Source organism: Salmo salar, chromosome ssa07 (assembly GCF_905237065.1).
Source record: "Salmo salar chromosome ssa07, Ssal_v3.1, whole genome shotgun sequence".
Lineage (NCBI taxonomy): Eukaryota > Metazoa > Chordata > Actinopteri > Salmoniformes > Salmonidae > Salmo > Salmo salar.
The window spans coordinates 13,378,534-13,403,876 of record NC_059448.1 but is presented as its reverse complement, the minus strand read 5'-3'; the positions used below and the strand labels follow the sequence as shown (position 1 = coordinate 13,403,876).

Sequence of the window (25,343 nt, the reverse complement as noted above, 5' to 3'; positions counted from 1 at the left end):
ATGTCACGGCCATTTGTAATGACCTTGTCTTAACCTCTTTAACCCATTCTGTACCCCTACCTCTAGTTTTAGGGAGAATCCAGGTCACAGCACAGTGGATCTTCAAAGGACAACCATTGAAGACTTTAGAGAAACAGGCACCCATCTATGAAACAAAACAATACACGTTGTATGATCATGATGGCTATTTCTACATTGCTGTAAAATATGCATGGTTAGGCTATTATAATGTGTTTAATGTTCATCTTAGCAAACCATTGTTGCAGTGAACATTCCATCAAGTGTTTTTGAGACCAATAGACATTAGCTACATAGCCTGTTTCTAAGCATGTGGTAATATTGTTAGTTATTGATGCAGCAGCTTCTCTGTACTGTCTTAGGGCACATGCTGTTTGACTAAACCTCTGCACTTACATGAACTTGAGGGGTAGGAGGGAGTCCATGACAATCAGCTCTCTAGAAATTAAACACAACAACAACAACAACAACAAAAAAGAAGGATAACGGTGTAGTTCAAACGAGGATGTTGTTTAAATTCATGTCACAAAGCAGCTCCATAAGATCTGGCCATCTCTGAATTCTGTCTTCCTACATGAAATGTTACAAAATAATGGTTTATTAAAGGGGATATGTATTTAAACATGCTATTAGGTTAACAAACCACACACTTTTTGTCAGTACCAGGGTTGATGTCAATTCCATTTCATTTCAGTCAGTTCAGGAAGTGAATTCAAATTCCAATCAAAAAATGAATGGCACTTTACTACTATTATGCTGGAATTACACTTATTCCTTGGAAGTGTCTAACTTCAAATTTAATTGAACCCCTTAGTACTGGCTATGTACTGGTTAAGGCTACCATCTACTGGTAGCCTCAAATCCATACGATGTGTTGAAGCCAACTGCCATTGCCATTCTCCGGTGTCAGCACCTACAGTATGGATATGAGGCTATGTACAGATACAGTTGAAGTCGAGAGTTAACATACACTTAGGTTGGAGTCATTAAAACTTGTTTCTCAACCACTCCACAAATTTCTTGTTAACAAACTATAGTTTTGGCAAGTCGGTTAGGACATCTACTTTATGCATGACACAAGTCATTTTTCCAACAATTGTTTACAGACAGATTATTTCACTTATAATTCACTGTATCACAATTCCAGTGGGTCAGAAGTTTACATACACTAAGTTGACTGTGTGTTTCAACAGCTTGAACAATTCCAGAAAATGATGTAATGGCTTTAGAAGCTTCTGATAGGCTAATTGACATCATTTGAGTCAATTGGAGGTGTGGATGTATTTCAAGGCCTACCTTCAAACTCAGTGCCTCTTTGCTTGACATCATGGGAAAATCTAAAGAAATCAGCCAAGACCTCAGAAAAAAAATACCTTCACAAGTCTGGTTCATCATTGGGAGCAATTTCCAAACGTCTGAAGGTACCACGTGCATCTGTACAAACAATAGTACGTAAGTATAAACACCATGGGACCACGCAGCCGTCATACAGCTCAGGAAGGAGACGCGTTCTGTCTCCTAGAGATGAACGTACTTTGGTGCGAAAAGTGCAAATCAATCCCAGAACAACAGCAAAGGACCTTGTGAGATGCTGGAGGAAACAGGTACAAAAGTATCTATATCCACAGTAAAACGAGTCCTATATCGACATAACCTGAAAGGCCGCTCAGCAAGGAAGAAGCCACTGCTCCAAAACCGCCATAAAAAAGCCAGACAACGGTTTGCAACTGCACATGGGGACAAAGATCGTACTTTTTGGAGAAATGTCCTCTGGTCTGATGAAACAAAAATAGAACTGTTTGGCAATAATGACCATTGCTATGTTTGAAGGAAAAGGTGGAGGCTTGCAAGCCGAAGAACACCATCCCAACCATGAAGCACGGGGGTGGCAGCATCATGTTGTGGGGGTGCTTTGCTGCAGGAGGGACTGGTGCAATTCACAAAATAGATGGAGTCATGAGGAAGGAAAATGATGTGGATATATTGAAGCAACATCACAAGACATCAGTCATGAAGTTAAAGCTTGGTCGCAAATGGGTCTTCCAAATGGACAATGACCCCAAGCATCTCTCTGGTCACCCCCAAAGCCAATTCCTCCTTTGGCCGTCTCTCCTTCCAGTTCTCTGCTGCCAATGACTGGAACGAACTACAAAAATCTCTGAAACTGGAAACACTTATCTCCCTCACTAGCTATAAGCACCAGCTGTCAGAACAGCTCTCAGATCACTGCACCTGTACATAGCCCACCTATAATTTAGCCCAAACTACTACCTCTTTCCCTACTGTATTTATTTATTTGATTTATTTTGCTCCTTTGCACCCCATTATTTATTTCTACTTTGCAGTTTCTTCTACTACAAATCTACCATTCCAGTGTTTTACTTGCTATATTGTATTTACTTTGCCACCATGGCCTTTTTTGCCTTTACCTCCCTTATCTCACCTCATTTGCTCACATTGTATATAGATGTCATGTCCTGACCAGTATAAGGGTTATTTGTTATTGTAGTTTGGTCAGGACGTGGCAGAGGGTATTTTGTTTGTGGTTCGGGTTGGTGATTTTTGTAGTAGGGTGTTTGATTTATTATTTCCGGGTTTTGGTCTATGTTCTATGTTTTGTATCTCTATGTTCTTTCTGGTTTGTGGTATTTCTATGTGTAGGTTAATGGGGGGTTGGACTCTCAATTGGAGGCAGGTGCTTTCTCGTTGCCTCTGATTGAGAGTCCTATATATGGGTAATTGTTTGGTGTAGTGTTGTGGGAGATTGTTTCTTGTTTTGCCTGTGTGAGCGTGACAAGACTGTTTTGTTGTGCGGTTTTTGTTATTTTGGTGTTCTCTTGATTTAAAATAAATAACAAGATGAGCATCCACATTCCTGCTGCGTTTTGGTCCTCTATTCCCGACGACAACCGTTACAATAGACTTATTTTTCTACTGTATTATTGACTGTATGTTTGTTTTACTCCATGTGTAACTCTGTGTTGTTGTATGATGTTGAACTGCTTTGCTTTATCTTGGCCAGGTCGCAATTGTAAATGAGAACTTGTTCTCAACTTGCCTACCTGGTTAAATAAAGGTGAAATAAATAAAAAATACTTCCAAAGTTGTGGCAAAATGGCTTAAGGACAACAAAGTCAAGGTATTGGAGTGGCCATCACAAAGCCCTGACCTCAATCCCATAGAAAATGTGTGGGCAGAACTGAAAAAGTGTGTACGAGCAAGGAGGCCTACAAACCTGACTCAGTTACACCAGCTCTGTCAAGAGGAATGGGCCAAAATTCACCCAACTTATTGTGGGAAGCTTGTGGAAGGCTACCCAAAACGTTTGACCCAAGTTAAACAATTTAAAGGCAATGCTACCAAATACTAATTGAGTGTATGTAAACTTCTGACCCACTTGGAATGTGATGAAAGAAATAAAAGCTGAAATAAATCATTCTCTCTACTATTATTCTGACACTTCACATTCTTACAATAAAGTGGTGATCTTAACTGACCTAAGAAAGGGAATTGTTACTAGGATTAAATGTCAGGAATTGTGAAAAACTTAGTTCAAATGTATTTGGCTAAGGTGTATGTAAACTTCCGACTTTGCCCTGTGTTTTAAACTCACAGAGTTCCTCTTCCTCCTCAGTGTGCTCCACTCTGGAGAGAGAGAGGTTTCTCTGCATGATGAGGTCACCCCTTCTGTCTTCTTCTTCTCTGCCTGTACGGCGCCCCCCTCAGAAACACTGGGGTCACTACACCACTGTCTGCTGATGTCCTGAGTTGCAGAACACCTGGCCAAGACTGGAGAACCACACAAGAGGACGAAGGAGGGGGGAAAAAAATTGATGTTGAAACGGGCTGTCGATCTTAGCATAGATGTAATTGGATTAAAACACACCGAAGATACACTACCGTTCAAAAGTTTGGGGTCACTTGGAAAAGCCCTTGTTTTTGAAAGAAAAGCAAAAAAAATGTGTCCGTTAAAATAACATCAAATTGATCAGGAATACAGTGTAGACATTGTTAATGTTGTAAATTACTATTGTAGCTGGATGCGGCTGATTTTGTATGGAATATCTACATAGGCGTACAGAGACCCATTATCAGCAACCATCACTCCTGTGTTCCAATGGCACGTTGTGTTAGCTAATCCAAGTTTATCATTTTAAAAGGCTAATTGATCATTAGAAAACCCTTTCACAATTATTTTAGCAAAGCTGAAAACTGTTGTTCTGATTAAAGAAGCAATAAAACTGGCCTTCTTTAGACTAGTTGAGTATCTGGAGCATCAGCATTTGTGGGTTCGATTACAGGCTCAAAATGGCCAGAAATAAAGAACTTTCTTCTGAAACTCTCCCCCCCCCGGGATGCTGGCCTCCTAGGCCATATCTCAGACTGGCCAATAGACTGGCCGTTTCCAGCTACAATAGTAATTCACAACATTAACAATGTCTACACTGTATTTCTGATCAATTTGATGTCATTTTAATGGACAAAAAATGTGCTTTTCTTTCAAAAAACAAGGACATTTCTAAGTGACCCCAAACTTTTGAACAGTAGTGTATATAATTTAACATATCGAGATCTTGGGACTATAAGGTTCTATGTGCAATGATTCTTAGATAATTGGCTTAAAAGTTCTGAACCCTCATTGGTTGGAATGGTATCAGCAATTTTTATCTAGTATTCTTTTGAACTTAACAACATGAATTGGGATATTTAAAGTACTATTGAGGTAGGGAACAAAAATGCAGATAGAACCGTTTAGTCCCAAGCTCTCAATATTATGACTGCATTATAATAATAATAATTTGGTGGGTGCTTATATTTGTCCTGTTATACACAGTGTGTCATGGAAATTTGTTTTTTTGCATATCTCAACTGCCCCTGAGACTCCCGCAGGGAGTGGGGTCATGGCCAGGGTCACTAGTGGTTAGAGCATTGGGCCAGTAACCGAAAGGTTGCTGGATCGATTCCCTGAGCTGACAAGGTAAAAATCAGTCGTTCTGCCCCTGAACAAGGCAGTTAACCCACTGTTCCCCGAAGACGTGGATATCAATTATGGCAGCCCCCCGCACCTCTCTGATTCAGAGGGGTTGGGTTAAATGAGGAAGACACATTTCAGTTAAAGGCATTCAGTTGTACAACTGACTAGGTATCCCCATTTCCCATTGCACAGCGCCCCTGGAGCAATTAGGGTTAAGTGCTTTGCGCAAGGGCACAGCTCTAGTATTCGAATCAGCAGCCTTTCAGTTACTGGCCCTACGCTTTAACCTCGTGGCTACCTGCAGCATTGGAATATACTACTCACTAGGCAAATACGGAACAGTAATTCTGTTGTCAATACAAATACTGACATCAACAGACTCCAGTAAGTATTCACAACCCTTAACTTTTTCCACATTTTGTTGTGTTACAAAGCGGGATTAAAATGGATTTAACTGTAATTTTCTTGTCAATGATCTACACAAAATACACTGTAATGTTAAAGTGGAAGAAAAATTGTATATATATTTTTTAATGAATGGAGAACAAAACACTAATACAGTATATCTTGATTAGATAAGTATTGAAACCCCTGAGTCAATACATATGAGTATCACCTTTGGCAGTGATTACAGCTGTGAGTCTTCCTGGGTAAGTCTCTAAGAGTTTGCACACCTGAATTGTACAATATTTTCCCATTATTCTTTAAAAAATTGTTTAAGCGCTGTCAGGTTGGTTGTTGATCATGGCTAGATAGCCATTTTCAAGTCTTGACAAATATTTTTAAGTTGATTTAATTCAAAATGTCATCTTGGTAAGCAACTCCAGTGTAGATTTGGCCTTGTGTTTTAGGTATTTGTCCTGCTGAAAGGGGAATTTGTCTCCCTGTGTCTGTTGGAAAGCAGACTGGACCAAGTTATCCTCCAGGGTTTTACCTGTGCATAGCTCTATTCCGTTTCTTTTTATCCCAAAAAATGTCATCCTTCCCGATGACCAGCATACCCATAACATCATGCAGCCACCACCATGCTTAAAATTATGAAGAGTGGTACTCAGTGATGTGTTGTGTTGAATTTGCCCCAAACATAATGCTAAAATTAATTTCTATGCCACATTTTTTGCAGTATTATTTTAGTGCCTTATTGCAAACAGGATGTATGTTTTGGAATATTTTTTATTCTGTACAGGCTTCCTTCTTTTCACTCGGTCATTTATGTTAGTATTGTGGAGTAACTACAATGTTGTTGATCCATCCTCAGTTATCTCCTATCACAGCCATTAAACTCTGCAACTTTTAAAATCACCATTGGCCTCATGGTGAAATCCCAGAGCGGTTTCCTTACTCTCCGAGTTAGGAAAGGCGCCTGTATCTTTGTAGTGACTGGGTGTTTTGATACAATATCCAAAGTTTAATTAATAACTGCACAATGCTCAAAGGGATATTCAATGTCTGCTTTTTTTTACCCATCTACCAATAGGTGCCCTTCTTTCGAACCATTGGAAAACCTCCCTAGTCTTTGTGGTTGAATATGTGCTTAAAATTTACTGCTCGACTGATCGACCTTACAGATAATTGTATGTGTGCGGTACAGAGATGGGGTAGTCATTTAAAAATCATGTTAACCACTATTATTGTACACAGAGTGAGTCCATGAAACTTATGTGACTTGTTATTAAGCACATCTTTACACCTGAACTTATTTAGGCTTGCCATAACAAAAGGGTTGAATATTTATTGACTCAATACATTTCAACTTAAAATTTAGTATTCATTTGTAAACATTTTTTAAATCATTATTCCACTTTGACATTATGGGGTGTTGTGTGTAGATCAGTGACACACAATCTCAGTTGAATCAATTTTACAATCAGGCTGTAACACAACAGAATGTGGAAAAGACAAGGAGTGTGAATATTTTCTGAAGGCACTGTATATTCATCTCAGCACCCAGAATCAAATCAGTTGTTATGACAGATTGACATATGACCTGTAAACATTGACTCTGTGTGTGGATGTTCCGTACCTGACGTGAAGTTTTTGGGTCTGTGGGTGGAGTCGGGCCCCAGGCTGGAGCTGGGGCTAAGGGTGAGGTCCTTGTCCTCCAGGGTGGGACAGAATGAGCTGATGGCAGGCAGGGAGGCTGTGGAAGGGCTGAATAACCCACTCTTCCTCCCATCTTTACCCCCCTACACAACCAGAAACATTAGACAAACCACTATAACATAATGCAATAGGAAATAGCTGAAAGGTATAAAGGATTATCTTCATATCTTGCGTTACACTTGATCGTTTCAACAGATCTGTTTTCTTGGCGTTCTGTTATTGCTACTTACACCAGTAGATGGCACTCTCTTAATGGTTAAGCTCCTGAAAAAGAAATAGTCAATGTAAATGTTAAAGGTGTTACACATATAACTTCTCAAAATGTCTCCCCTATGTGGAAGCTAAGTGAATTGCAACAGCACTTGGCTGCGTTCCAATAAATCTTCCCCCTCCCTGCATTCCATTTCCCATAACATGGAGGAGACTTGCTCCTGAGCTTTTTGCTTTTGGTCCACCAGCTTCAAACAGCTGGGAAAAAAAACACCTGTGGTTATTCACATTGATTTATAAAAGATGGTACAATGATTCTCTACACTATTCAGTGTTTGCTTTGTCACATACAGGGTAGAATTTTAGCAATCAGGAAATGGCAGAGCGATTTCTACATTGGCCGCTTGACACGATTTCCACTAGACAACACAGCCACAAAGTCAAAACAGCTTTCCCAATTTCACAACAGGAGAATATCACTGCAAATCGTAACACTGGCGGGTAAGTAATACTTTGAAACACAATCATTCCACTATTACTGCAGATATATTGTGGACATTTTCTGAAATATTAAAAAAAATATATTATGTGTAGCACCATTTAATACTCATGCACTCTCTGCTAAATCAAAGGTAAATCAGATTTCCTTTCCATGTGGGATGCTTGCTTTCACAGGGTTCAAGGGTTCAATTATGTTGGCTCTTATTAGGATAAGATCTGAAGCAGGGAAGGGTCAATTAATTGTGAATATGCATACCCCAACAATAATAATCAGTGATCAAATATTATTTAGTTCTTTATCAGATAATGTCAAGTATTCAAAAGGTATTCATTTCAATGTGATTAAACAAACTTCCACAGCTTCCTTGATAAGAGGCATTGTCGCCGGGTAGAATACTGCTGAATAGTGTTTTTACAATGGGTGGTCTGCTGGCCTACCTCAGCTGCAGAGCTTCCTCCACACATTCCAACAGGCTCCTGAAACAGGAAGACGAGATGTTAATCTCTCTATGGAGCCTATTCTGTGACAATGGGAGGGCTGGAGCTAGTGTTTTCTGTTATGGATTCAGAGGTTTTTCATTATTGTTCTCCTGTAAACTTGCTCTAGCGGGGACGTCAGGTCCATGACCATACACACAGACAGTAGATTTGAAATAATGATCGTAATAATGTTTGTTTGACGTACTGCTACCAATTGTAAACTGTGGAAGAGGAGCATCTTACGGTGACTCAGTTTCCTCTTCTGAGACGCCCCAATCGTCTCCGTACGGGCTTGGCTGAAACATTACGAAGAATCATCAACAACAAACACACCCATAATATCCCCATCAATAGAACTCATACATCTCCCACTGCCCCAAATAGCCATTCTATGTTGACTTGACCTTAAACCCCAACATGTCAAACGCAAGAAAGAAATGTGACTCACCATATCAGGATAAGGCTCTGTCACTTTCCACAACGAAGGCCCAAACTTCACGTGGTCAACTAAGGGAAACACAACTAAGTTGATCATGAAGAAAATGTACACTTCAATACAATATATGTATTTAATAACTGCTGAGCCGAAACGTGTTTTATAATATGGCATGATCATTTTATGTGATGAATTTACTATCAGTGCCATAGGATAACATCCAGGTGGATCTGCTATCCCACTGTCCTCTTATCATCCCTTGTTACGTATTCAGATCGATTGGTAAACTACTCTAATACGGAGCCCATATCACTGTGTTACAGTAATACCAAGTCATCAGGTTCAGGCATTACCTTTCACCCCAGAAGACCCATTGTGATGCCCATACAAGAAGTGTCACAACACCCCTCTCCACTAGCACCATGTATTTGTTTTCGTGTTGACATGCTTGTCTAAATATATGCTGTCTTGTCCCTGGCTGCTGCAGAGTGGGCGCATTGTCCACCATCACCACACCCTGTGTATGCTGTAACCTCACTGATAGGAGACGTAGCAATAGTTCCTCAATCACCCCTCGTCCCCCACTCCTCGCTTCCCCCCCACCTCCTCCCCCCAGAACCACTCCTCGCTTCCCCCCACCTTCTCCCCCCAGAACCACTCCTCGCTTCCCCCCACCTTCTCCCCCCAGAACCACTCCTCGCTTCCCCCACCTCCTCCCCCTAGAACCACTCCTCGCTTCCCCCACCTCCTCCCCCAGAACCACTCCTCGCTTCCCCCACCTCCTCCCCCTAGAACCACTCCTCGCTTCCCCCACCTCCTCCCCCCAGAACCACTCCTCGCTTCCCCCCACCTTCTCCCCCAGAACCACTCCTCGCTTCCCCCACCTCCTTCCCCTAGAACCACTCCTCGCTTCCCCCACCTCCTCCCCCAGAACCACTCCTCGCTTCCCCCCACCTCCTCCCCCCAGAACCACTCCTCGCTTCCCCCCACCTCCTCCCCCAGAACCACTCCTCGCTTCCCCCACCTCCTCCCCCCAGAACCACTCCTCGCTTCCCCCCACCTCCTCCACCTAGAACCACTCCTCGCTTCCCCCACCTCCTCCCCCAGAACCACTCCTCGCTTCCCCACCTCCTCCCCCAGAACCACTCCTCGCTTCCCCCACCTCCTCCCCCCAGAACCACTCCTCGCTTCCCCCACCTCCTCCCCCCAGAACCACTCCTCGCTTCCCCCCACCTCCTCCCCCCTCAGAACCACTCCTCGCTTCCCCCCACCTCCTCCCCCAGAACCACTCCTCGCTTCCCCCCACCTCCTCCCCCCAGAACCACTCCTCGCTTCCCCCCACCTCCTCCCCCAGAACCACTCCTCGCTTCCCCCCACCTCCTCCCCCAGAACCACTCCTCGCTTCCCCCACCTCCTCCCCCCAGAACCACTCCTCGCTTCCCCCCACCTCCTCCCCCCAGAACCACTCCTCGCTTCCCCCCACCTCCTCCCCCAGAACCACTCCTCGCTTCCCCCACCTCCTCCCCCCAGAACCACTCCTCGCTTCCCCCACCTCCTCCCCCTATAACCACTCCTCGCTTCCCCCACCTCATCCCCCCTAGAACCACTCCTCGCTTCCCCCACCTCCTCCCCCTAGAACCACTCCTCGCTTCCCCCACCTCCTCCCCCAGAACCACTCCTTCGCTTCCCCCACCTCCTCCCCCCAGAACCACTCCTCATGTGTGGGCACGTCAGAGGACCACAGAGGGAACATGCCATGTGTGTGGGAAGGACAGTGACCCCTCTATGTGTCTCTTTGTGTCTGGTGATTCTAAGACTTGGGGACTTCATCTCCACCACCTCCAAGTCTCAATGGGATTCTTGTCACAGAGGTCAGGAACCCAAGTGTGTTGTGTTTGTGTCCTGATCCATCTGCCCCAGTTTCACACATTATGCCAGTAAGGGTGATGTTGACCTCAACTCTCCAAGCACACACAATACACACGGATACACACACATACATGAACACACAGACATACAGATACAGTGCCTTGCGAAAGTATTCGGCCCCCTTGAACTTTTCGACCTTTTGCCACATTTCAGGCTTCAAACATAAAGATATAAAACTGTAATTTTTTTGTGAAGAATCAACAACAAGTGGGACACAATTATGAAGTGGAACGAAATGTATTGGATATTTCAAACTTTAAAAAAAAATAAAAAACTGAAAAATTGGCCGTGCAAAATATTCAGCCCCCTTGAGTTAATACTTTGTAGCGCCACCTTTTGCTGCGATTACAGCTGTAAGTCGCTTGGGGTATGTCTCTATCAGTTTTGCACACCGAGAGACTGACATTTTTGCCCATTCCTCCTTGCAAAACAGCTCGAGCTCAGTGAGGTTGGATGGAGAGCGTTTGTGAACAGCAGTTTTCAGTTCTTTCCACAGATTCTCGATTGGATTCAGGTCTGGACTTTGACTTGGCCATTCTAACACCTAGATATGTTTATTTGTGAACCATTCCATTGTAGGTTTTGCTTTATGTTTTGGATCATTGTCTTGTTGGAAGACAAATCTCCGTCCCAGTCTCAGGTCTTTTGCAGACTCCATCAGGTTTTCTTCCAGAATGGTCCTGTATTTGGCTCCATCCATCTTCCCATCAATTTTAACCATCTTCCCTGCCCCTGCTGAAGAAAAGCAGGCCCAAACCATGATGCTGCCACCACCATGTTTGACAGTGGGGATGGTGTGTTCAGGGTGATGAGCTGTGTTGCTTTTACGCCAAACATAACGTTTTGCATTGTTGCCAAAAAGTTCGATTTTGGTTTCATCTGACCAGAGCACCTTCTTCCACATGTTTGGTGTGTCTCCCAGGTGGCTAGTGGCAAACTTTAAACAACACTTTTTATGGATATCTTTAAGAAATGGCTTTCTTCTTGCCACTCTTCCATAAAGGCCAGATTTGTGCAGTATACGACTGATTGTTGTCCTATGGACAGAGTCTCCCACCTCAGCTGTAGATCTCTGCAGTTCATCCAGAGTGATCATGGGCCTCTTGGCTGCATCTCTGATCAGTCTTCTCCTTGTATGAGCTGAAAGTTTAGAGGGACGGCCGGGTCTTCATAGATTTGCAGTGGTCTGATACTCCTTCCATTTCAATATTATCGCTTGCACAGTGCTCCTTGGGATGTTTAAAGCTTGGGAAATCTTTTTGTATCCAAATCCGGCTTTAAACTTCTCCACAACAGTATCTCGAACCTGCCTGGTGTGTTCCTTGTTCTTCATGATGCTCTCTGCGCTTTAAACGGACCTCTGAGACTATCACAGAGCAGGTGCATTTATACGGAGACTTGATTACACACAGGTGGATTCTATTTATCATCATTAGTCATTTAGGTCAACATTGGATCATTCAGAGATCCTCACTGAACTTCTGGAGAGAGTTTGCTGCACTGAAAGTAAAGGGGCTGAATAATTTTGCACGCCCAATTTTTCAGTTTTTTATTTGTTAAAAAAGTTTGAAATATCCAATAAATTTCGTTCCACTTCATGATTGTGTCCTACTTGTTGTTGATTATTCACAAAAAATTACAGTTTTATATCTTTATGTTTGAAGCCTGAAATGTGGCAAAAGGTCGAAAAGTTCAAGGGGGGCGAATACTTTCGCAAGGCACTGTAGATACGCACGCTCACACACACACACACACACACACACACACACACACACACACACACACACACACACACACACACACACACACACACACACACACACACACACAAACACACAAACACACGATCGACAATCAACACACATACATGGCCCTTCTCTAACTACAGATGAGTGATCACTTGAATTACCGTGGGCGGATGTACCGTATTAACAGTAATAGACCACATTTCAGATGATGTTCAGGGCAGAAGGCTCTCATTGACATTGTTTATTAGAATGGTTTTGCATATGGGGACATGAGTACTTCTATAACCTCTTCACACATTGTTGTGATGGTGCGTTGTGTGGGCTGACGATGGGGTTTCAGTGTACAAATTGTGTAGGGATTTGAAGACTCACGCTGCTCTTCAGACAGAGTCCTCTCTGCAGACTGGATCTTATCAGGAGCAGCTTCTCCATTCTAAAGACAAACACATACATTCAGAGAATAAATCACACTAGGACCAAGCAATGTTCCAGAGAGAGCTAGGTGATTGCCATGTGTTACAAAGCAAGTGTGTGTGTGTGTGTTTTGTGTGTGGGTGTGCATTCGACGTGCGTACTTGCATGCCTGCATGTGTGTGTGCATGTCTGTCTGTCTATGGTCACCTATCCTCACCTCCAGATCGTTGTCATCCATGCTGTGTGTGGAGTGGAGGTCAGGGTTATTGGCCATGTCCAGCAGCTCAATAATCAGGTTACGGGTCAGCAACTGGGTCACAAACGGGTGCTGGGGAGACGACAAGAGATACAGCTAATGACCTATAGCTTTTATGTGGCACTAGATAAATAAATCACTTCATCATTAGTTTCCTTGATCTCTCTCAGCTGGTGCACCCCTGTTATGGGCCCCTATAGAAATAAACACAGGATCCTAGGATGGCTACGCTTTTAGCACCTCAGACAGAGGCTTTAGATCAAATCCAATTTTATTTGACACATGCGCCGAATACAACAGGTGTAGACCTTACTGTGAAATGCTTACTTACCAGCCCTTAACCAACATTGCAGTTCAAGAAATAGAGTTAAGAAAATATTTACTAAATAAACTAAAGTAAAAAATAAAATAAAAAGTAACACAATAAAATAACAATACAGAGGCTGCTGTATATACAGGGGGTACCGGTACCGAGTCAATGTGCGGGGAGGGGTAAAGTGACTATGCATAGATAATAAACAGCGAGTAGCAGCATTGTAAAATCAAATGTTAATAGTCTGGGTGGCCATTTTATTAATTGTTCAGCAGTCTTATGGCTTGGGGGTAGAAGCTGTTAAGGAGCCTTTTGAACCTAGACTTGGTGTCACGCCTGCTCCCGCTCTCCCTCTCTGGCGCTCAAGGGCGCCAGGCTGCCCTTCATTACGCACACCTGTCACCATCATTACGCGCAACAGCGCTCATTGGACTCACCTGGACTCCTTCCCTTTGTTGATGCCCCGTCTATAACTCCCCCATTTGTTCCCGGTGTCAACATTAATGCCAATATGTGTTCATGTCCAGACACTGTCCTGTCCTGTTCCATGTCCGTTGCTCATTAAATGTTCACTCCCTGTACCTGCTTCTCATTTACCAGCGTTGTTCCTTACACTTGGTGCTCCGGTACCACTTGCCGAACGGTAGCAGAGAGAACAGTCTATGACTTGGATGACTGGAGTCTGACAATTTGTTGGGCCTTCCTCTGGCACCACCTAGTATATAGGTCCTGGATATCAGGAACCTTGGCCCCAGTGATGTACTGGGCCGTTCGCACTACCCTCTGTAGCGCCTTACCCTCTGTAGCGCCTTACTGTTGAATGGCGAGCAGTTGCCATACCAGGCGGTGATGCAACCAGTCAGGATGCTCTAGATGGTGCAGCTGTAGAACTTTTTGAGGATCTGGGGACCCATGCCAAATATCCTGAGGGGGAGAAGGTGTTGTCGTGCCCTCTTCACGACCTACTTGGTGTGTTTGGACCATGATAGTTTGTTGGTGATGTGGACACCAAGGAACTTGAAGCTCTCGACCCGCTCTACTACAGCCCCGTCGATGTTAATGGGGGCATGTTTGTCCCTCCTTCCTGAAGTCCACGATCATCACATTTGTGTTGCTCACGTTGAGGGAGAGGCTGTTGTCCTGGCACCACACTGCCAAGTCTCTGACCTCCTGCCTATAGGCTGTCATTGTTGTCGGTGATCAGGCCTACCACTGTTGTGTCGTCAGCAAACTTAATGATGGTGTTGGAGTCGTGCTTGGCCACACAGTCATGGGTGAACAGGGAGTACAGGAGGGGACTAAGCACACACTCCTGAGGGGCCCCCGTGTTGAGGATCAGTGTGGCAGATATGTTGTTGCCTACCTTTACCACCTGGGGGAGGCCCGTCAGGAAGTCCAGGTTACAGTTGCAGAGGGAGGTGTTTAGTCCCAGGGTCTTTAGCTTAGTGATGAGCTTTGAACGCTGAGCTATAGTCAATGAACATCATTCTCACATAGGTGTTCCTTTTGTCCAGGTGGGAAAGGGCAGTGTGGAGTGTGATTGAGATTGCGTTATCTATGGATCTGTTGGGGCGGTATGCGAATTTGATTGGTCTAGGGTTTCCGGGATGAAGGTGTTGATGTGAGCCATGACCAGCCTTTCAAAGCACTTCATGGCTACCGATATAGTCATTTAGGCAGGTTACCTTCGCTTTCTTGGGCACAGGGACTATGGTGGTCTGCTTGAAAAATGTAGGTATTACAGACTCGGTCAGGGAAAGGTTGAAAATGTCAGTGAAGACACTTGCCAGTTGGGTCCACCCATGCTCTGAGTACACGTCCTGGTAATCCGTCTGGCCCCGCGGCCTTGTGAATGTTGACCTATTTAAAGGTCTTGCTCACATCGGCTATGGAGTGCATGATCACACAGTCATCCGGAAGAGCTGGTGCTCTCATGCATGCTTCAGTGTTGCTTGCCTCGAAGCGAGCATAAAAGGCATTTAGCGTCACTGGGCAGCTCGTGACTGGGTTTCCCTTTGTAGTCCGTAATAGTTTGCAAGCCCTGCCACATCTGACGAGCATCAGAGCCGGTGTAGTAGGATTCAACCCTGCATTGACGCTTTTCCTGTTTGATGGTTCATCTGAGGGCACTTCTTATAAGCGTCCGGATTAGTGTTCCGCTCCTTGAAAGAGCCAGGTCTTGCCTTTAGCTCAATGCAGATGTTGCCTGTAATCTATGGCTTCTGGTTGGGATATGTACATACGGTCACTATGGGGATGATGTCATAAATGCACTTATTGATGAAGCCTGTGACTAATGTGTTATACTCCTCAATGCCATTGGATGAATCCCAGAACATATTCCAGTCTGTTCTAGCAAAACAGTCCTGTAGCGTAGAATCCGCATCATCTGATCACTTCCGTATTGAGTGAGTCACTGATACTTCCTGCTTTAGTTTTTGCTTGTAAGCAGGAATCAGGAGGATAGAATTATGGTCAGATTGCCAAATGGAGGGCGAGGCAGAGCTTTGTATGCGTCTCTGTGTGTGGAGTAAAGGTGGTCTAGAATTTATTTTCCACTGGTTGCATAGTGGAAAATAAATGTTGTGGTAAATGGACGGCTACGAAAAATATATATGAAAACTCTCTTGGTAGATAGTATGGTCTACAGTTTATCATGAGGTACTCTACCTCAGGCGAGCAATACCTCGAGACCTCCTTAATATTAGACATCGCGCACCAGCTGCTATTGACAAATAGACACACACCAGACGTAGCTGTTCTGTCCTGCCGATGCACGGACAACCCAACCAACTGAATATTATCTGTGTCGTCATTCAGCCATGACTAGGTGAAACATAAGATATTACAGTTTTTAATGTCCCGTTGGTAGGATAGTCTCAAGCTGAGATTTTCCAGTGATTGCACGTTGGCCAATAGAACGAATGGTAGAGACGGGTTACACACTCGCCGACAAATTTTTACAAGGCACCCCGATCTCCGCCCCCTGTATTTCTGTCTTTTCTTCACGCGAATGATAGGGATTTGGACCTGGTCTCGGAGAACCTTTGCGTCAGACTCATTAAAGAAAAAATCTTTGTCCAGTTCAAGGTGAGTAATCGCTGTTCTGATATCCAGAAGCTCTTTTCGGTCATAAGAGACAGTAGCAGCAAAATTATGTACAAATTAAGTTGCAAACAACGTGAAAAAACACACAAAGTAGCAGAGTTGGTTAGGAGCCCGTAAAACGGCTGCCATCCCCTCCAGCGCCATATTTTACCAGAGGCTCTGTCTAATGGGTAGCGCCATATTTTACCAGAGGCTCTGTCTAATGGGGAGTACTGATTGTCTTTCAGGGGCTGTTTCTTATTATTAACCGGGTGGTTCGAGTCCTAAATGCTGATTGGCTGAAAGCTGTGGTATACCACAAGTATGGCCGAAAATGTATTTTTACTGTAGTAATTACATTGGTAACCAGTTTACAATAGCAATAAGGCAATATACCACGGCTAAGGAATGTTCATATGCACAACGCAACGCGGAGTGCCTGGACACAGCCCTTAGCCGTGGTGTATTGGCCATATATCACAAACCCCCGAGGTGCCTTATAAATCTTTTGTCATACCCGTGGTAAACGGTCTGATATACCACGGCTGTCAGCAAATCAGCATTCAGGGCCCGAACCACCCAGTTTATAATGATGAATTAATAATGAGCAGAGTGCACAGTTGTGTACCTGCAGTAAAGTTTCGGCCGACGGCCTCTTCCTAGGGTTCTTGATGAGGGACATCTTCACAAAGCTCTGGAACCCTGCAGACCTTCAGGGAGGGTGACAGAGATGACACAGCAGAAACACATACCCATCCTGGAGAATATGGATGCTGCTTTCAAAGAACAGTCTAGTGTCAGGAGGATACTTTTAGAGTACAGGTATGTCACAGATGCTGCATTCTGAGTTGTCTGAATTATTTTGGGAATACGGTGTGATCATATTCATCTCACCACTTGGTCTTGTCCTTGAGCCTGGGAGGCTGGAAGCTGCTTTTTGACATCAACATCAAGGCTCTGGAACACAGTTTTAATAGTTTGAAATGTTAACACGGTAGAAAACCTAGCTTGGTATGCTGGAAGCTTCTTTTTGACATCAACATCAAGGCTCTGATACACAGTTTTAATAGTTTGAAATGTCAAACCTAGCCTGGTTGTAGAGATCTGTTTATTATGTGCTTAAGCCAACTCCTTTGTCATTCACTGACATGTTTGGCATAACAACGAGCACTACAGAGGGGGGTTGTCTGTAGCTCAAACACATGTGCTACCAAAGTGTGGGCGATAGTTTTGAGTCACACACCAAACTATTATACCATATTGAGGTATGTGGATAACCCACAAAAATGCAACATAACACAAATATCTATCTTCATCTGTCTCTCTTTTATCCAACTTTTCAAAGCAATTATGGTGGATCTAAAGGAATGAAGGAAAAAGGGATAGAATGGAAACTACTTAATGTTGAGGTTAAGGCTAGAGTCCAGAGGGGACTGGTATGGGGCCAAGTCTGTGTCCCTGTCTCTGCCTGGATATCTGGATCTGTTTCTGCCTGTCTGTGCCTCTGTCTCTGTTTGTGTCTGTGTCTCCATCTGTGCCTGTGTTGTTGTCTGTGCCTGTGTCTCTGTTTGTGTCTGTGCCTTTGTCTCTGTTTGTGTCTGTGTCTCTGTCTGTGCCTGTGTTGGTGTCTGTGCCTGTGTCTCACCTCATAGGGTGGAGGTCAAACATTGGCGGCTGGAGCTCTGCCAGCTCGATGGCCGTGATGCCTACCGCCCAGATGTCACACAGATGGTTGTACCCACCCTTCTTCTCCACTGCTGCCACCTCCGGTGCCATCCTGGCACGGGTACATAAATACCAGTCAGATGAAATTAGTATTATAATGGTTATAATACATTGTAAGTTTTCTGTTAGAAGACACATGTATGACTATGACCAGACCAATCAGTGTCTACGTAAAGCAGACAAATCGGGGTCTGCATAAAGAACTGACCAATCAGTGTCTGCATAAAGAACTGACCAATCAGTGTCTGCATAAAGAACAAACCAATCGGTATTTGCATAAAGAAGCTAATTGATACGGTGAAAGTAAGGATGAAGTATATACGTTTTCAATAAGAGTCATAACGTTGAAGGTCGTGGTTAGAGTTCAGTTATTTTACCAGTAGGGAGTTCCTATAAAAGACTTCCTCTTGGCTACAGAAGCACTGATCTCTGCAGCAACTCCAAAATCAGCTGCAGGAAAACAGAGACAGAGAGTCAGAGACAGTCTAGAGACTGAATCCAGAATCCAATATGTATTTTGAGTGTCTTGTTTTTAGCACGCTAGTTAACCTCAAAGTTATTGCAGACTGTGTGTGTGTGTGTGTGTGTGTGTGTGTGTGTGTGTGTGTGTGTGTGTGTGTGTGTGTGTGTGTGTGTGTGTGTGTGTGTGTGTGTGTGTGTGTGTGTGTGTGTGTGTGTGTGTGTGTATGATGGTATAGAATAGATGTTCACTGACCCAGTTTGATGTCTCCTCGTTCTGTGATGAGGATATTTGCTCCCTATAGACAGATGGACACACAAACACACACACACACACACACACAATCTCACAAAGATATAAACACAGAAGATCCACAGACTGACAACAATGACATACAACTATGTCAAAATGATACCTTTATGTCCCTATGCATTTTACTTGTCTCATGCAGGTGGTACAAGCCCTGTCGAAAAACAAAAACACAGAATCAGTTCGACAAATCTCTCATCCTCATCATTAGTTCACCCCACAAGCAGAGATCGGCAAAAATTATAAAATACAATTCCAAAATATCCTAAAGACCAATGTATCAAAATAAAATACAAAATACTTTTGCAAAGTATTGTATTGAATTAGAATACATAGAAACAGACCCTATATCATTTTCTATCAGGACTGTTGAAAATTATTTAGAAAATACAAAATACTCTCTAAAGTATCTGGTTACAAAATACATTGGATTGTAGTTCAGGCCACTGAAATACAAATGACAAAATACTCAAAAGTAATTGAAATACTAATTTCAAATACACGTAACAGAAATTCTGCCCATCTCTGCCTACAAGCCTATGGAGCCAGTCACAACACAACAGTGAGCAACAAACAGGGCCGGCTCCAGGCATAAGCAACATAAGCAGTCGCTTAGGGCCCCCAGCCCATTAGCCCCCCACCCTTCCAAAAAAAAATACATATCTTTTGGGGGGAACTCAGCCTGGGTCTCAACTTACTGTTGAGAGTTAGAATTGTACAATACACAAGGTGTACATTCCAAATTTGGTTTTCCATCAGAAGTTTTTTTCTTTTTTTATCAGTCAATGACAGTCACTCAATTAGCCATGTCAGCTAACAATTTTTATATTGGTAAGTTAGTCTAACCAGTTATCTAAATGTGTAGTAATCATGGCCGAATACCGACCGGGCAATCTCCCCAAAAGGCTAGAGCTGGCCCTGGCAACAAACACAAACTGCTGACATGAATAAGAGAGGTAATGTTATGTTGCTGTGCTGTGTGTGGTGCCACAAAACTTGATGCATCGCTTTCCTGTGGTTAGAAAGACATGCGATTATATTGTGACTGTATCCCCCAGTTAGGAAAGTGAGAGAGCTCATATGTTATATGACTGACTAACCTGGAGGGTTTCTCTGCAGATGTAGGCTATCTGCTTCTCCTTGAACGGCCCAGTCACTGTGGAAATACCAGTAGAGACCTGTGATTAATGGCACATACAAGGGAGGGTGGAAAATAGTTTTAGCTGTGCGTACCGTGGTAAATGTCTTGTAACGACCCCCCTCCACAGTACTCCATGCATATCCATAATTTAGTGTTCCTGCAAAAATGATAGATACAGTTTTATTATCAGTCTTCTGTCAATGCCTTCTGTTGCGTTGGCTTTCCAGACTAAAAAAGGGTATTTACATCGGAATATTTACACAGCTTTCTGAGAACTTGGCTGTAGAGAAGTTTTACTATCCAAACAAATCACATTATTATCTGCCCTTGAAATGTTACAGAGGTAACAACACCGAGATGTTCCAAGAGGACCAAGCTAAAATGGAGAAAACCTTGAGCGAAATCATTTTAAAGTCAGTGACAGTGTGTGTGTGTGTGTGTGTGTGTGTGTGTGTGTGTGTGTGTGTGTGTGTGTGTGTGTGTGCATATGTTTCTCCCTATGTGTTTGTTAGTGACCTCTATCAGCAGTAGAGCTTTTTTGTGTGTATCAACGTTATTTGGAGCTCTACATTATCTGTGGTGTGGGAGAGAGTGTTGCATTCTATGTCCTAGTAGTGGGTGTTTGAGATAAGAGTGGAATTCGACACATCCAATAACACATCCAAGAATACTCACAATCTAAGGAATTCCAGGGATGGACGTGGACCATCATAAAGTGTAAAATCAGACAAGCTTAAACATGTACCTGTGATAGCTGCCGAAATAGGCCACGATGTTCTTGTGCTTACATTCCTTCATCATAGTGATCTCCTGCTGGATGGATGTGATATCACCTGAACAGAGAGCATGCAGGTCACATGTCCTGACATCTCAACACTAATATTGATATTAGTACTAGAACTACTACTACTGCTGCTACTACTGCTGCTACGACTGCTGCTGCTGCTGCTGCTACTACTGCTGCTACTACTGCTGCTGCTACTACTACTACTACTACTACTACTGCTACTACTACTACTACTGCTGCTACTACTGTTGCTGCTACTACTGCTGCTACTACTACTGCTGCTGCTATTGCTGCTACTACCACCGCTGCCACCACCACCGCTGCCACCACCACCGCTACCACCACCACGGCCGCCACCGCCACCACCGCCGCCACCACCACCACCACCACCACCGCCGCCACGACCACCACCGCGCCACCACCGCCGCCGCCACCGCCGCCGACCACCACCGCCGCTACCACCACCACCGCCACCACACCACCGCCGCCACGCTACCACCGCTGCCACCACCACCACCACACCGCCGCTACCACCGTTGCCGCCACCACCGCTGCCACTACCACCGCCGCCGCCACCACCGCCGCCGCCACCGCCGCGCCACCACCACCACCACCGCCACCACCACCGCTGCCACCGCTACCACCGCCGCCACCACCACCACTACCACCGCCGCCACGACCACCACCGCCGCCACCACCGCCGCCGCCACCGCCGCCGCCACCACCGCCGCCACCACCACCGCCACCACCACCACCGCCGCCACCGCCACCACCGCCGCCACCACACTACCACCACCGCCGCCACGACCACCACCGCCGCCAACACTGCTGCCGCCACCGCCGCCGCCGCCACCACCACCACCGCTACCGCCACCACCGCCGCCGCCACCGCCGCCACCACCGCCGCCACCACCACCACCACCGCCGCCACCACCGCCGCCGCTAACGCCGCCACCACCACCGCCACCGCCGCCACCACCGCCGCCACCACCACCACCACCGCCGCCACCACCGCCGCCGCCACCGCTGCTGCTGCCACCACCGCCGCCGCTGCTACCACCGCTGCCGCCGCCACTATCACCGCCGCCGCCACTGCCGCCGCCACCACCGCTGCCACCACCACCTCCGCCACTACCACCGCTGCCACCGCTATTTCGCTACCACGACCGCCGCTACTACCATTGCTGCCACTTCACCACCGCTACTACTACTGCTACTACTACTACTACTACTGCTGCTGCTACTACTACTCCTGCTGCTAATCCTGCTGCTGCTACTACTACTGCTGCTGCTATTAATGCTGCTACTACTACTACTACTACCACTGCTACTACTACTATTGCTGCTGCTGCTACTACTACTATTACTGTTACTACTGCTGCTACTACTGCTACTACTAATATTACTGCTGCTGGTAATACTGCTGCTACTACTACTGCTGCTGCTGCTGCTACCACCACTACCACCATTACCGCCGCCACCACCGCCGCCACCACATTACCGCCGCCACCACCGCCGCCGCCACCACCGCCGCCACCACCTACCACCGCCGCCAGCACCGCCGCCACCACTACCATTGCCGCCGCTGCCACCACCATTACCGCCGCCACCACCGCCGCCGCTACCACCGCCGCCACCACCACCACCGCCGCTAGTACCGCCGCCACCACCACCATTGCCGCCGCCGCCACCACCATTACCGCCACCACCGCTGCCACCACTACCACCGCCGCCACCACCGCCGCCGCCACCACCGCCGCCACCGCCACCACCGCGCCTACCACCACCACCGCCGCCACCACCACCAGTGTTTCACTATCACCACTACCACCACCACTATTGCCGCCACCACCACCATTGCTGCCACCACTACCATTGCCGCCACCACTACCACCATTACCGCCACCGCCGCCGCCACCACCGCCGCCACCGCCGCCACCACCACCACCACCACCATTACCGCCGCCACCACCGCCGCCACTACCACTAACGCCGCTACCACCGCCGCCGCCACTACCACCGCTGCCGCCACACCGCTGCCACGACCACCACCGCTGCCGCCACCACCGCCGCTAGTACCGCTGCTACTACCATTGCCGCCGCTACCACTATTACGCTACACCGCTGCCACATACTACACTGCTATACTACTACTACCCGCTGCCGCTATATACTCCCGCAGCCAATCCCGCTGCTGCTACTACTACCGCTGCCGCTATTAATGCCGCTACCACTACCACTACCACCACCGCTACCACTACCATTGCCGCCGCTGCCACTACCACCATTACCGTTACCACCGCCGCTACTACTGCTACTACCAATATTACGCCGCCGGTAATACCGCCGCCACCACTACCGCCGCCGCCGCTGCTACACCACTACCACCATTACCGCCGCCACCACCGCCGCCACCACCATTACCGCCGCCACCACCGCCGCCGCCACCACCGCCGCCACCACCACCACCGCCGCCAGCACCGCTGCCACCACCACCATTGCCGCCGCCGCCACCACCATTACCGCTGCCACCACCGCCGCCGCCACCACCGCCGCCACCACTACCACCGCCGCCAGTACCGCCGCCACCACACCATGCGCCGCCACCACCATTACCGCTACCACCGCCGCCACCACCACCACCGCCGCCACCACCGCCGCCGCTACCACCGCCGCCACCGCTACCACCGCCGCTACCACCACCACCGCCGCCACCACCACCAGTGTTTCACCACTCACCACTACCACCACCACCATTGCCGCCACCACACCATTGCCGCCACCACTACCATTGCCGCCACCACCACTACCATTACCGCCACCGCCGCCGCCACCACCGCCGCCACCGCTGCCACCACCACCACCACCACCACCATTACCGCCGCCACCACCGCCGCCACCACCACCAACGCCGCTACCACCGCCGCCGCCACCACCGCCGCCGCCACCACCGCCGCCACGACCACCACCGCCGCCGCCACACCGCCGCCAGTACCGCCGCCACCACCATTGCCGCTGCCACCACCATTACCGCCACCACCGCCGCCACCACCACCACCACCGCCGCCACCACCACCTGTGCCGCCACCACCACCATTACCGCTACCGCCGCCGCCACCACCATTACCGCCACCGCCGCCGCCACCACCGCCGCCGCCACCACCGCCGCCACCACCGCTGCCACCGCCGCCGCGCGACCACTACCACCGCTGCCACCACCACTTGTGCCGCCACCACTTGAGCCGCCACCACCACCTGTGCCGCCACCACCACCACCGCCGCCACCACCACGCGCCGCTGCCACCGCCGCCGCCACCACCACCATTACGCCACCGCCGCCGCCGCCACCACCATTACCGCCACCGCCGCCGCTACCACCACCGCCGCCACCACCGCCGCCACCACCATCACCACCACCACCACCACACCGCCGCCACCACCATTACCGCCGCCACACCACCTGTGCCGCCACCACCACCTGAGCCGCCACCACCACCACCGCCGCCACCACCACCGCCGCCACCACCACCGCCGCCACCACTCCGCCACTACCACCGCCGCCATTACCATCACCGCTGCCACTACCACCGCCGCTACTACCGCCGCCGCCGCCGCCACCACCGCCACCACCACCATTGCCGCCGCCACCACCGCCGCCGCCACCACCACCACCGCCGCCACCACCGCCGCCGCCGCCGCTACCACCGCCGCCACCACCATTACCGCCGCTCCCACCACTCTGCCGCTACCACCGCCGCCGCCGCCGCCACCACCGCCGCCACCACCATTACGCCGCCGCCACCACTCCGCTGCCGCCACCACCAGCACCACCACCACCGCCGCCACCGCCACCACCGCCGCCACCACAGCACCACCACCACCACCGCCGCCGCCGCTGCCACCACCGCCACCACCACCATTGCGCCGCCACACGCCGCCGCCACCACAGGCCACACCATTACCGCCGCCGCCACCACTCTGCCGCCGCCACCACCAGTACCACTACCACCGCCGCCACCGCCACACCGCCGCCACCACCAGCACCACCACCACCACCGCGCACCACCACCATTGCTGCCGCCACCACCGCCGCCGCCACCACCACCACCGCCGCCACCACCGCCGCCGCCGCTGCCACCACCGCCGCCACCACCATTACCGCCGCCGCCACCACCCCGCCGCCGCCACCACTAGTACCACTACCACTGCTGCCACTACTACCACCGCCGCTACTACTAGTACTACTACTACTACTGCTGCTACTGCTACTACTGCTGCTACTACTTCTGCTGCTACTACTACTGCTACTACTACTACTGCTACTGCTACTACTGCTGCTACTACTTCTAGTGCTGCTACTACTACTACTATTGCTGCTGATGCTACTACTACTATTCGTGCCACTACTGCTGCTAATACTAGTAGTAGTTGTATCGCTGTATCACACACAA

General features: G+C 47.8%; 1 protein-coding gene across 1 annotated transcript in view; it reads right to left on the bottom strand.

The window, feature by feature from the left end:
• LOC106608590 (mitogen-activated protein kinase kinase kinase kinase 2) overlaps positions 1–25,343 on the bottom strand; it is a 38,336-nt gene that overhangs the window by 5,173 nt on the left and 7,820 nt on the right. Inside the window, exons 3-21 of the mRNA XM_045721560.1 lie at positions 20,851–20,938; positions 20,198–20,262; positions 20,065–20,120; positions 19,071–19,118; positions 18,911–18,953; positions 18,573–18,645; positions 18,116–18,247; positions 17,365–17,427; positions 17,099–17,180; positions 13,032–13,142; positions 12,773–12,833; positions 8,736–8,794; positions 8,531–8,583; positions 8,246–8,284; positions 7,327–7,360; positions 7,017–7,179; positions 3,632–3,807; positions 415–456; positions 61–145 (exon numbers count right to left, since the gene is read on the bottom strand). Of these exons, the coding sequence (XP_045577516.1) occupies positions 61–145; positions 415–456; positions 3,632–3,807; positions 7,017–7,179; positions 7,327–7,360; positions 8,246–8,284; positions 8,531–8,583; positions 8,736–8,794; positions 12,773–12,833; positions 13,032–13,142; positions 17,099–17,180; positions 17,365–17,427; positions 18,116–18,247; positions 18,573–18,645; positions 18,911–18,953; positions 19,071–19,118; positions 20,065–20,120; positions 20,198–20,262; positions 20,851–20,938 (1,473 nt within the window). The remainder of the gene's footprint in view (positions 1–60; positions 146–414; positions 457–3,631; positions 3,808–7,016; positions 7,180–7,326; positions 7,361–8,245; positions 8,285–8,530; positions 8,584–8,735; positions 8,795–12,772; positions 12,834–13,031; positions 13,143–17,098; positions 17,181–17,364; positions 17,428–18,115; positions 18,248–18,572; positions 18,646–18,910; positions 18,954–19,070; positions 19,119–20,064; positions 20,121–20,197; positions 20,263–20,850; positions 20,939–25,343) is intronic.